This window comes from Mustelus asterias, chromosome 2 (assembly GCF_964213995.1).
Source record: "Mustelus asterias chromosome 2, sMusAst1.hap1.1, whole genome shotgun sequence".
Classification (NCBI taxonomy): domain Eukaryota; kingdom Metazoa; phylum Chordata; class Chondrichthyes; order Carcharhiniformes; family Triakidae; genus Mustelus; species Mustelus asterias.
The window spans coordinates 6341612-6355822 of record NC_135802.1 but is presented as its reverse complement, the minus strand read 5'-3'; the positions used below and the strand labels follow the sequence as shown (position 1 = coordinate 6355822).

Sequence of the window (14211 nt, the reverse complement as noted above, 5' to 3'; positions counted from 1 at the left end):
CTTCCTGCTGCCTCAGAAAAGCAGCCAGCATAATCACGCACCCAGTACACACTCTCTTCCACCTTCTGTTGGGAAAAAGATACAAAAGCCTGAAATCACATACCAACTGACTCAAGAATAGCTTCTTCCCTGGTGTCCTCAGACTTTTGAATGGACCTACCTTATATTAAATTGATCTTTCTCTGCACCTTAGCTATGACTATAATACTACATTCTGCACCCTCTCCATTCCTTCTCCCCTATATAGTCTATCAGTGGTATGTTTTGTCTGTATAGTGTGCAAGAAACGATACTTTTCACTGTATACCAGTGCATGTGACAACAAATCAAAGATATTTCTAAGTGTTCATCCAAATATTATTTGAAGGTTTCCAGCCTCCACTGCCTTCCCAGGCAGTGCATTCCAGATTCCCACAACCTCCTGAGTGAGAAATCTCTTCTGAATCTCCTGCCCTTACCCTAAAACTATGCCCCTTGTGATTGACCCCTCAACCAAGGGGAACAACCCCTTCCTACTGACTCTCTCCATACCCCTCATAATCTTATACACCTCAATTATGTCCCCCCTCAACCTTCTCTGCTCAAGTCTTTAATTACGTGGCTCAGAACATGGTCATCATGTAGATCCTGTACATTTTTTTAATATGCAGGAGGGAGTAAGAGCACAGGAATTGCGAAGGCTGAGATCCGATTTGGGCTGCAGCATAGATGGTTTTGCAGAAATTTGAGAGTTCTAGCTAACAGGTTAGGGCTCCAATATGGGTGGCACAGTGGTTAGCACTGCTGCCTCACAGTGCCATGGACCTGGGTTTGATTCCCGGCTTGGGTCACTGCCTGTACGGAGCCTGCATGTTCTCCCCGTGTCTGCATGGTTTCCTCCCACAATCCGAAAGACTGGCCATGCTAAATTCTCCCTCAGTGTACCCCAATTGGTGCCGGTGTGTGGCGACTAGGGGATTTTCACAGTAACTTCATTGCAGTGTTAATGTAAGCCTACTTGTGACGCTAATAAATAAATTTTAAACTAATTGGCCAAAGATGTTGAAGGAGCAGGAAGATGACTAAGTTGCACAAGAGTGATTGTGGAATTGTGTTCACTCGTGGATGATTCTAGACATGGCTAAAGGGAGGGAAAACAGGTTAGGATTGTGTGAGATGCTCCAGCCACAGTTTTGTGATGGAAAATCAGGTACTGTCCAGTTTATGCTCCTCATAAGAGATGGCAGTTATAATGGTGGCGCTGAGAAAAAAATCTGAGCTTTACAAACCAGACAGTGGCTGAAGAGGTTTCAGAATTGCTGTTGGGAAGAGAGGGCAATACTTTGGGGATTCCTACTCCAGGTTGCTACCCAAGTAACTGAGCTGCCATCTAACCTGCTGCTGATCGTTACTGATAATTAATGAGTTAAAGAGAGAATTTGCATTTATGTCGTACTTTTTATGACCTCTGGCATCCCAAAGTGCTTTATCACCGAGGAAGTTCTTTTGAAATGTAGCTTTTTAATTCAGCCGCAATAGAGGTCACTCACAAGGTCAGTATTTTTGTCAATCCCTAATTGTCCCTGAGAAGGTAGTAATGAACTGCCTTTATGAGCCTCTGCAATCCATGTTATGTAGCTGCACCCAGAGTGCTCGTTGGTTAGAACAAAGAAAAGTACAGCACAAGAACAGGCCCTTCGGCCCCCCAAACCCATAATGATCGTGATGCCCTCACTAAACTTTAAAAAAAACCTGCCCTTACTCGGTCCATATCCCTCTATTCCCTCCCTCTTCTTGTACCCATCCAGATGCCTCTTAAATATTGCTAATTGCCTGCTTCCACCGCCACCTCTGGCAGCGTGTTCCAGGGATCCACCACTCTGTGTGGAAACCCACACCCCTCCACCTTACATCGCCCTTAAACTTTCCCCCTCTCACTTAATGCGGCCTAACCAAGGTTTTACATAACTGCAAAATGATATCCCAACTCTTGTACTCAAAATCCTGAAATTCTCTCCCTAATGGTAGCAAAAAGTGGTATAGTTGCAGGATGGGATAGTTTGTGACTTGGTGGAGAACTTGCCAGGCATGCCCATTTGAATTGATTTGAAACCAAAAGAGAAAATGCTGGGAAATCTCAGCAGGTCTGGCAGTATCTGTAAGGAGAGAAAAGAGCTGACGTTTGAGTCCAGATGACCCTTTGTCAAAGCTTTGATTTCATGATTTGATTTGAATTTGATTTATTATTGTCACGTGTATTAGCAGACAGTGAAAAGTATTGTTTTTTGTGCGCTATACAGACAAAGCATACCGCTCCAGAGAAGAAAAGGAGAGTGCAGAATGTAGTGTTACAATCATAGCTAGGGTGTGGAATAATAGAAGCGTAGAACGAGAGTAAAAGATAGAATTAGAAGGTATGCTGGGCACAGCTTGCAAGAAGTCGCCTCACTCTGGCGCCATCTTGACTCACTTGAAGTTGAGTTAACTGGATCTATTTTTGGGAAAATTCCTCAGGAAAAGTTTGAAGAAATGAGGCTTGGGTGTTTAGTTCATTGAAGTTAATGGGGTTCATGGAATTCCAATGGCTGGATATTTGGAAATTAGGAAAACACATTGTTTAAGAAGGGGAACAGAGACTTCCCCGGGAATTATAGACCGGTGAGTCTCACTTCTGTTGTCGGCAAGATGTTGGAAAAAATTATAAGGGATAGGATTTATAGTTATTTGGAGAGTAATGAATTGATAGGTGATAGTCAGCATGGTTTTGTGGCAGGTAGGTCGTGCCTTACTAACCTTATTGAGTTTTTTGAGAAAGTGACCAAGGAGGTGGATGGGGGCAAGGCAGTGGACGTGGTATATATGGATTTTAGTAAGGCGTTTGATAAGGTTCACCATGGTAGGCTTCTGCAGAAAATGCAGATGTATGGGATTGGGGGTGATCTAGGAAATTGGATCAGGAATTGGCTAGCGGATAGGAAACAGAGGGTGGTGGTTGATAGTAAATATTCATCATGGAGTGCGGTTACAAGTGGTGTACCTCAGGGATCTGTTTTGGGGCCACTGCTGTTTGTAATATTTATTAATGATCTGGATGAGGGTATAGTTGGGTGGATTAGCAAATTTGCTGATGACACCAAAGTCGGTGGTGTGGTAGACAGTGAGGAAGGGTGTCGTAGTTTGCAGGAAGACTTAGACAGGTTGCAAAGTTGGGCCGAGAGGTGGCGGATGGAGTTTAATGCGGAGAAGTGTGAGGTAATTCACTTTGGTAGGAATAACAGATGTGTTGAGTATAGGGCTAACGGGAGGACTTTGAATAGTGTGGAGGAGCAGAGGGATCTAGGTGTATGTGTGCATAGATCCCTGAAAGTTGGGAATCAAGTAGATAAGGTTGTTAAGAAGGCATATGGTGTCTTGGCGTTTATTGGTAGGGGGATTGAATTTAGGAGTCGTAGCGTTATGTTGCAACTGTACACAACTCTGGTGCGGCCGCACTTGGAGTACTGTGTGCAGTTCTGGTCCCCACATTACAGGAAGGATGTGGAGGCTTTGGAGAGGGTGCAGAGGAGGTTTACCAGGATGTTGCCTGGTATGGAGGGGAGATCCTATGAGGAGAGGCTGAGGGATTTGGGATTGTTTTCGCTGGAAAGGCGGCGGCTAAGAGGGGATCTTATTGAAACATATAAGATGATTAGAGGTTTAGATAGGGTGGATAGTGATAGCCTTTTTCCTCTGATGGAGAAATCCAGCACGAGGGGGCATGGCTTTAAATTGAGGGGGGGTAGTTATAGAACCGATGTCAGGGGTAGGTTCTTTACCCAGAGGGTGGTGAGGGATTGGAATGCCCTGCCAGCATCAGTAGTAAATGCGCCTAGTTTGGGGGCGTTTAAGAGATCCGTAGATAGGTTCATGGACGAAAAGAAATTGGTTTAGGTTGGAGGGTCACAGTTTTTTTTTTTAACTGGTCGGTGCAACATCGTGGGCCGAAGGGCCTGTTCTGCGCTGTAATGTTCTATGTTCTATGTTCTAAGCTAAGGTACAAAAACATTTCTATTGGCTTGAATTATGCAAAGATATAGTCAAATTCTGTCAAAATTGTCACATGTCAGGTGATAGGAAATCGTCAAGCAGTAATTAAACCTTTTTGTTTAGTTTTTGAAAATTGCCTGCACCCTTAATTCCGATTCTAGCATTTGAGGAAGCTTTTAACAGGGTACTGACTGTGTAGGACCCCTCCCTGAGATTAAGGCTGGAAATTTGGACAGTATTTGTCAGTATTCTTCTCCTTAGTGGAAGACAGCTTTGCCTTGGGGTAATGTGTTGCAAAGTTGGGGAGGGTAATTGTAGATTGGGAGGTAGGAAGTTAGAATTTGGTATTTGTAAAATTGTAAAATGCGAGGGAGGAAAGCTTTGCATGATCCCGTTAAAAGGTGGTGCTTTTTCTGTGCTTAGAGATTTAAAAATGCAAGTACACAGAGAGCCCAAACTGAAACATTTGTATCAAAAGACCAATCAGCAGCTTTACTAAGACAATAGGCTTTTGAATTGTTTGAACTTAGCCAATCAATTTAAATCAGGCACTTAGATACCGAAAACCTATTAAATTTAAGTCTGATGGTTTTGACAATCTAAGACCAATCCTATTGTGGGAAATATTGATATGTCATCATGGGTATAAAAGAAGGGGCAGTAGGACAAGGAAGTAGAGCAACTGCCACCTGCCAGAGCTAACAGCTCTCAACTCACTCTCTCTCTCGAGAGAGAGAGAGAGAGAGAGAGAGAGAGAGAGAGAGAGAATCGCTGGCTCTCATAGCTTCACCTATGTCTTAGAGAAGCACCATCTAGATAGCAAAGGTACCAAAGAAGAAAGAAGTTCCAGACAGAAGAATCAACAGAGAAGGCCCAGAATATTCCGGAAGATACAAAACCTGGTTGTAATTTAGAGATGACTCAATTCTATTTTGTTAATGAGTGGGAATTGTATTTATTTGAACAGCGTACCATTAGAATCTTGTTTTATTTGGGAATAGTTAATAAGAAGGGATTTATTCGGTTTGTTAATAGTTTAGTTAATTTGTTCACTGTTAGATAAATAAATTGTTACGTGTTGATTTTAGAGTAAGTGTCAGGGATTTAATTTTATTTAATCACTAGAAGTTACTGGAGAGCAGGTCACATCACTTCACACACTTTTTACAGATTATAGGGCGAGGTACTCCTCTTTGGGTGTTTCGGCGTTAGTTCGCAGAGGGGAGATCAACCTCTGTTTTACAACATGATGTTACTGGATTTTTATTGTTAAGCATCTATAAGGGAGTGTTGCCTGGGTGGTGTTTGCTTGTGGGTTGGACCAACTAGGGAGTCTTTTTGTTAGCTGCCCTTGTTCTTCTGGGTGGCAAAGGTCATAGTTTTTGAACGTGCTGTTGAAGAAGGCTCAGTGAGTTGGTATGTTACATCTAGTGGATTGTCCACCTGTAATGCAGCAAGTGCAACAGCCAATTTGCACACAGCAAGGTCCCAGAAACCACATTGGGATAAATGACCAGATATTTTGTGTGAATATTGGTTGAAGAATAAATATTGACTGGATGCCGGAGTGAACGTCCTTGTTTTTCTTCAAATGGTGCCACAGGATATTTTACTTCTATCTGCTAAGGCAGGGCTTAATGTCCCAGTTGTTTCACCTGAAAGATAGCCCAGCGCTTCCTCGGTATTGTCAAGGTTCACCATATTCCTTCCATTTTAAGAACAGACACCGAAACTGATGATGTTTGTTTCATTTCAGGTCACAGGGCAAAGAGGAAGCACATTCTACATCAACAATTCTGGATGTAAGCTTTCACGGGATATAACAGAATGCAACATAATATAAATGATATATATAATACCAGGATAAATGACTGACACCAGCCTACCAAAATTATTGTGTGAACCTCTAACATAATCACTACCTGGGAAGATTAAATTTTGACTTTTTTATAAAAATGGTTCTACGTGAATCTCCTTTCCCCAATACTTGTATCCATGGTTTACACACTGCAGCCTGGGGCTTGATCTTCCCCTGTTTCTGGTCTCTGGATCACATGGTAGCTTCTTTTAAGCCAACGACTTATGAGCAACAACAAAAACAAGAGCAAGAGTGCTACCTTTGGCCACTGAAAGTTTTCTTCAGATTCCTTTTGTGTCTGATTCTGTTGGCAGTCTCTATTCCGTTGGCATTAATTGGATTCATCATCTGGGCACCTCTACAAGCGGTGAGAAGGCCCTTTAGTTACTCCCGTGAGAAAAACCCAAAGATAGACATCCAGAAAGACTGGACTGGATGCGGCGAGGGTAAAGGGTTTAGCTTTGTGGAGGCAAACTTGTGCTTCTTGCCCAATTGCTTGGCTCGCTTTAACAACCTGTCCCAGACCCAAAGGAGAGCTGCTCTAATTGCTGCCTATATCTGTGACTCTGTCAACCGACCAAGGATTAAAGTTTGGGTGGACTCTCCGACAAGTGTGACTGCCAGCTTTCAGAGCAGAAATAGCCCCTTGGCCACCGTCAAACAAGAATACAACTCTTTTAATATGACCAAACCGCTTGGATCTGGAGGGTCAGTTCTGGCAGTGAACAACCTACACTACATTGATAGTTCAGAAGAAAGCAGCGAAGTCGAGAATATGCATGAAATGTTTCAACCTAACATGGATCCTTCAGATTTAACAGTTGTTGAAGAAGGCAACCTAATAAGTGGCATGGATGAGATGCCAGCTGACCAGCCCAGTGGACAGCAAGCTCTGTCACCCACCTCTCTGAAGATCCAAGGTAGACCTCGGAAAAAGCAAAACAGGAAAGATGACCTGCCAGTGGAAATATCTCCGCTCTTTCCTGCCGATGTGGCCTTTGTCTGCCTCCTCGAAGTGTTTGAGAAACGGGCGGCAACCAAACTAAAGCAGATCCTTCAACCAGCTTTTGGACATATCCTTTATGATGTTGGTGTGTACGGCTTCCATGGCTGTTGTGAATTTAAATTCCTCAACAGTGGTATCTTTCTTGCTAGCCGATATCCCATTTTAGATGCCAAGTTCTTCTGTTTCCCCAGGACCCGAGGGGAAGATTCCTTGGCTGCTAAGGGTCTCCTATGTGTCAAGGTAAGGAAGTGTTTATGTCCCAGATGGAATTTTCATGTGCATGTTGGCTGCAATGTGCGTAACGATCAGAGGTCAGCTGTGGTTCAGTGAGTAACACGCTCTCCTCTGAGAAAGTTGTGTGTCATACATTCCCCAGAGAGTTGAGCACAAAATCTAGGCTAACTCCTTCAGTGGAGTGCTGAGGGAGTGCTACACTGTTGAATTCTATACAGCACACACATGTCCCTATGCTGATATGGTGGCTAAGGAGGCATGTGGAATCTTATTTGTTGAGGCATAGAATATAAGAGCAGGGAGGTTATGCTGGAACTGAATAAAATATTAGTTAGGCCACAACTTGAGTACTGTGTGCAGTTCTGGTTACCTCATTACAAAAAGGATGTTGTTACATTAGCAAGTGTAGAGAGGAGATTTACGAGTATGTTGCCAGGCCTGAAAAATTGTAGCCAAGTGAAAAGATTGGATAGGCTGGGGTTGTTCCCTTTGGAACAGAGGAGCTGAAGGGAGATTTGATTGCAATGTACAAAATTGAGGGGCCTATTTACTTTAGCTGAGAGATCAGTGGGGCACAGATTAAAGTGGTAGAAAGATTAGTCTTTCATCCAAAGGATTGTGGGGCTCTGGAACTCATTGCCTGCAAGGGTAGTAGATGCAGAAGCCCTCAACTCATATTTAAAAGGTATCAAGTGCTGTTATCTGCAAGGCTACAAACCAAACGCTGGAAAGAATGATTAGGCTCGGTGGCTCTTTTTTTTCAGATATATCAGACACAATGGGCTGAATGGCCTTTTCCTCTGCTATAAAGTTTCTATGATTCTGTCCCAATATTCAGGTTGTGCTGTGACTGAAGTACAGTTTGCTGCTCTGGTTGGATGTTAGGACACCAAGTCTTAAAAGAATTCTCATCTTGACCTTTAGCTACTTGAACAAGCTGTGTATGATCTTTTTTAGTCTGATCTGCAGAATGAATGAAGTCAGTGGGATAAAAGGGCCAGTAGCAGCATGGATATGGAATTGGCTAATGGATGGAAAAAGAGTTGTGGTGAACAGCTGTTTTTCAGACTGGAGATATAAACAGAGGGGGTGGGGGGGTAAGACACTACTGTTTATGATGTGCATTAATGACTTGGACTTTGGGGGGTGCAGGGCACAGTACAGTTTAGAAATTTGCAAATTACATGGAAACTTATAAATGTAGCAAGCAGTGAAGAATGCAGGAATAGATTTCAAGAGGATGTAGATTGGCTGGAATAGGTAAACGTGGCAGAGAAATTCAAACAAAAATGAGGTGTTACATTTTGGTAGGCTGAATGAGACAAGACAACACAAGCAAAATGGTAGAATTTTGAAGGTGCTTGCATACAACCCATTGAAAGTGTCTGGGCAATTCAACAAAAGCCACTAATAAACCATATAGGTTTCAGGGCTTTATAAAGCGAGGTATTGAATGCAAAGCTAGGTTACTGGAGTGATCCCAAATATGAGGGATTACGGTGAAGTCGATAGACTGAAGAATCTGGAGTTCCATTTAGGAAATATTTGATAAGAGTTGTTATGGTTTAGAGTAAGATCAGTGTCCAATTACTGGAGGCCCATCCAAGAGGGCATAGGTTTAAAGTGATCGAAATAACCGGAGATTACGTAGAAATATGAGAATTAAGAGCATGAGTAGGCTTTATGACCACAGCTCAACCATTCAGTAACTTAATTTTAACACCTCCTCTTTCCCTTTTGATCCCCATAGCCTCGATTTGTTTTTTCTAGATTTCTAAAATTTATCTCAGCCCTGAATATACTCAATAACTAAACATCTACACCTAAGTTATAGAATTCCAAGGATGGAGGGAAAACTTTTTATGAATCTAGTAGTTATGATTTGGAATATGCGCTCTGATAGGGTGATGGATATAGATTTAAAAAGTAGCTTCCAGAATAAATTGAAGACATTTGAAGGAGAAAAGAACTGAAGACGCAGTCATAACTGCTTTGTACCTCTGAAAAACCAACGCAAACTCAATATCCTCCTTTTGTGCTTTAAATTCTATCAAATGGAGTCGTCATGTCTCAAAACCTTGCATGTGATCCCAAACTGGCAGGTCTGGTTAATAATGTAGAGATCAGTACCAAAATGCAGGAAGATGTAAACAGCTGGCAGAGTGGGATGATAAAATTCAATAAGAAGTGTGAGGTGATTCATTTGGGTAGGAGGAATAATGAGGCTACTCAATCTTTAGAAGTTGATAAATTAATCATTGGTGGATATGGAGAGTGGGAGCAGCAAAACAGCTGCAAGGTCTTGACAATCAAAATCGCACCGGAGAAGAAATGAGCCATGGCAACAAAAGTGGTGCTTGACTTGTAATTGCTGAATTAATTTTGTTGTTACGCCCTTCGAATTAATTCACACACAACACCAATTCCCCAGCAATGCTGGATATCCATTAATCATGGGAATAAATCTGACTGGGAAAGATTGATTGCTTTCCTGCCCAGTGAATGTTCCAGACAGAAGCCTTCTTGCCCCTTGTTCGCTTTCGCGAACCCTGACTCTTGTACCTCTCCACTTGCCTGGGTGAGTGCAGCTCCAACAACAACACTCGAAGGACAAAGCAGCCCACTTGATTGGCACCCCATCCACAAACATTCACTTTCTTCACCACTGACGCACAGTGGCAGCCGTGTGTACTATCTACAAGATGCACTGCAGGAACTTGAGGCCCCTTGAGCAGCACCTTCCAGACCCATGACCCATGACGGGGACACGGGTTCAATTCCAGGCGGGTCAGCATTTGCCCACTCCTCGTTGCCCGAGGACAGTTGAGAGTCCACCACATTGCTGTGACTCTGGAATCGCATGTAGGCCAGCAGATTTCCTTCCCTAAAGGACATTAGTGAACCAGACGGGTTTTCTGACAATTGACAATGGTCTCAAGGTCACCAGTAGATTCTTAATTCCAGATGTTTTTATTGAATTCAAATTCTACCTTTTCCTTGACAGGATTCAAGTTCGCGTCCCTAGCGAACATTAGCTGAGTTTTTGGATTAATAGTCTAGCAATAATACCACTCGGCCATCACCTCCCCTGTGGATTTCTCCCATAGTGCAAAGATATGCAAGTTAGATGGGATTAGCCATGTGCAGTGTTATGGGGATAGGGTGAGGGAGAGTGCACTCTATCAGAGTTGATGCAGACTCAATGGGCCAGATGGCCTCCTTCTGCACTGAGCAATTCTATGATCCTGGTACCGAACTAGTAAATTTTGCACCTAAGATATTTGTGTCTTTTGCTTGCTGCCCAATATTACCTCCCGCTATGATCTTTCTGATAGTGAACTGAGGGGGCTACCAGGCTGAGACATTGCTGAAAAGGAACTGGTTTATTTCATGATCAGTAAACCTGCAGAGCAACACTTACAATTGGACTTGCTTCATTCAATTAGTTCTTTATGTAGAAATGCAAAACAAATTAGCATGCTCTCCTTTCCCACATTAGTGGGTTATCTTGTTTGACTTCAATAGAATTGTGTCGAACTGCCTTTTTGTATTTTCACCTTCCAAGTAGTCAGGAAGGAAGGCATATAAGTTTAAAGTTTATTTATTAGTGTCACAAGTAGGCTTACATTAACACTGCAATGAAGTTACTGTGAAAATCCCCCAGTTGCCACACTCCGGCACCTGTTCGGGTACACTGAGGGAGAATTTATCACGGCCAATGCACCTAACCAGCATCTTCAGACTATGGGAGGAAACCGGAGCACCCGGAGGAAACCCACGCAGACACAGGGAGAACATGCAGACTCCGCACAGACAATGACCCAAGCTGGGAATTGAACCTGGGCCCCTGGCACTGTGAGGCCGCAGTGCTAACCACTGTGCCACCGTGCCGCCCAAAACAACTTCATTGGCCTTCATCACCGTAACTACTTTCTAAACCTGTATGTACACTTTGCTTTAAAGTTCAACATTTAAGAGTAGCTTGTTTTCAGATCCCTTTCCTGGTGATGTGTGGGCAAGATTAATAAAAAAAAGTTCTTAAAATATGCCAATCATCAAAAACTAATAATAGAAATATTTTTACTTTTAGGTCCAAGTCGGTTTGACTCAGAAAGGCCAGCAAATTGTGGGGTTTCTCAGCTGCACTCACCTGCACGCCACTGCAGGTAAAGAAAATGGAAATGAGTTCCCTAATCCAGCAGGTTGTGGGTCGTTGAAGCAATTGAAACTGGTTGGGCATAGACACTACCCTGAGGAACTCGAACAGTGATGTCCTGTCACTGTGGTGATTGACCTCCAACAACTGCAACCATTTTCCTTTTTACTAAGTATGACTCCAATCAATGGAGAGTTTTGCCCCTGAATCCTGGTGTTCTCAATGCCACAGCAGTCATTAAATGCTGCTTTGATGTCAAGGCCAATCACTCTATCTTCACGTCTGGATTCAGCTCTTTTGTCCAGATTTGGACCAACACTGTAGTGAGGTCTGGTAACATTGGATAAGCAAGTTTTTGGGAAGTCAGTGCCAATTGATAGCACTCAATGACATCTTCCATAACCCCTCTGATTGAGAGTAGACCAAGAAAATGGTAATTGGTCAGATTGTATTAGCCCTGCTTTTTTTATGGACAGGATTTATCTGGGCAAATTTTGTTTGTCAGGTAGATGCCAGTGTTGTAGATGTATTTAAGCAACCTGACCAGAGGCATAGAAACTAGAAGCAGGAGGAGGCCATTTGGCCCTTTGAACCTGCTCCGCCATTCATTTTGATCATGGCTGATCATCAAATTCAATATCCTGATCCCGCCTTTCCTCATATCCCTTGATCCCTTTAGACCCAAGAGCTATATCTAATTACTCCTTGAAATCAGAATTTTGGCCTCAGCTACTTTCTGTGGTAGTGAATTCCACAAATTCACCACTCTCTGGGTGAAGAAATTTCTCCTCACCTCAGTTCTAAAAGTTTATCCCTTATCCTCAAAACTAGTTCTGAACTACCCCACCATCGGGAACATTCTTTTTGAATCTACCCTGTCTAACCCTGTTAGAACGTTTCTATGATGGCTAGCTCTTGAAGTCTTCAGCAGTACTAACCGGGGTATTGTCCGGACTCTCAGCCCTTGGGGCATCCAGTGTGCTCAGATATTTCTTGGTCTCACCAGGAAAGGCATCTCTGATGATAGGGATCTCAGGAGGAAGCAAGTTAACCTTGTGTTTTATATAGGACATTGAAATCCCTCTGAACATCAGCATTTACTAAATTCTTACCATTTAAAATAAATTATACTTTTCCATTCTCCCCACCAAAGCATTTCCTCACCATGCTCCATCTAACACCTTCATTCTCAATCATTTCCGCCATCAACATCCCTTTGCAAACCATATTCTCCAAACAGCTTCATTTGGCACTTAGCTTTGTATTGTCAGCAAACTTGGATACGTTACACTTCATCCCTTCATTTAAATCATCTCATTGTAAAATGAGATCACAGCATTGATCCGTGTGCCCTCCCCCACTGGTAAGCCTTTCAACCTGAAAATGGCCTTTACTCCTACTGTTTTCCAGTTCTTTAATTCACTTGCCATGCTGATTCACTGCTCCACCTTATCTTGTAGCACTTTATCAAATGATTTTGAAAATGTAAATATACCACACCCACTTGTTCATTTTTATTGAGGCAGAATAAACTGAGCAGTAAAGAGTTTAAAAGTAGGTAAGTCCCAGGGACCTGATGGTCTACACCCTAGTGTGTTAAAGGAGGTGACAGCAGCGATAGTGGATGCATTAATTATGATATTCCAAAATTCCCTGGATTCCGGAAAAGTATCGGTAGACTGGAAACATGCTGATGTGACGCCCTAATTCAAGAAAGGAGAGAGGCAAAAAGTGGGAAACTATAGAGCAGTCAACTTTATCTCTGTGGTGGGAAAGTTGCTGGAGTCAATCATTCAGGAGGAGGTGACTGAGCATCTGGAAAAGCAAAGCTCAATTCACCAGCGTCAGCACAGTTTTGTGAAGGGCAAGTCTTGTTTGACAAATCTGCTAGAGTTCTTTCAGGATGTAACCAGCAAGATAGATAACGGGGATCTTGTGGATGTGATCTATCTGGACTTCCAGAAGGCATTTGGTAAAGTGCCACACGAGACTGATCCAGAAGGTTAGATCCCAAGGGTTGGGGTAGAGTAGTGGCTTGGATTGAGGATTGGCTGACTGATGGAAAGTATAGGGTCCTTCCCCAGTTGACAGTCTGTAACTAGTGGGATCCTGCAGGGTTCAGTTCTTGGACCACAGCTATTTACAATCTATATCAATGATCTACAAACAGGGACAGTGTGTAACATAGTGAAATTTGCTGACAACGTGAAAATAGATAGGAAAGCAGGCTGTGATGAGATAAAAAGTTTACAAATGGACATTGACAGGCTAGGGGAATGGGCCAGAATCTGGCAGATGGTGTTTAATGTGACTAAAATGCGAGGTTATCCATTTTGGCTGGAAAAGGGCGAATTACCATTTAAATAGGAAACTGATTCAAAAGACGTCTGTGCAGAGGGATCTGGGTGTCCTTGTGCATGAGTCTCAAAGTGGGTATGCAGGTGCAGAATGTTATAAGGAAGACAAATGGAATCTTGGCATTTATTGCAAAAGGTCCAGAATATAAAAGTAGAGAAGTGTTGTTAGAATTGTATAAAGCATTGGTGAGACCACATTTGGAGTATTGTGTTCAGTTTTGGTCATCTTCATTGAGGAAGGATGTGGGACACTGGAGGCGGTTCAGAAGAGGTTCACTGGATGGATTCCAGGTTTGAAGGGGCTGTCGTATGAGGAGCGGTTGAGTAGCTTGGGCTTGTACTTGCTGGAGTACAGAGGAATGAGGGGGGATTTGATTGAGGGATATAAAATACCCAACGGGATTGATAAAGTAATTGTTAACCAAATGTTTCCCCTTCTAGAACAGTCTAAGACAAGAGGTCATAGTTGTAGAGTAAGAGGGGGGAGGTTGACAACAAGGAGGAGCTACTTCTCAGAGGGTTGTGAATCCATGGAACTCACTGTCTGAGTGCAGTGGATGCAGAATCGATCAGTGGATTCAAGAAAGAGAGAGAT

General features: G+C 42.9%; 1 protein-coding gene across 5 annotated transcripts in view; it reads left to right on the top strand.

The window, feature by feature from the left end:
• The window catches only part of smpd5 (sphingomyelin phosphodiesterase 5), a 36438-nt gene that overhangs the window by 8676 nt on the left and 13551 nt on the right, over positions 1-14211 (top strand). For all 5 annotated transcript variants that reach the window (XM_078230555.1, XM_078230566.1, XM_078230585.1 and 2 more), the window contains exons 2-3: positions 5762-7109; positions 11194-11269. In XM_078230555.1, the coding sequence (XP_078086681.1) occupies positions 5961-7109; positions 11194-11269 (1225 nt within the window). In that variant the 5' untranslated portion in view covers positions 5762-5960. The remainder of the gene's footprint in view (positions 1-5761; positions 7110-11193; positions 11270-14211) is intronic.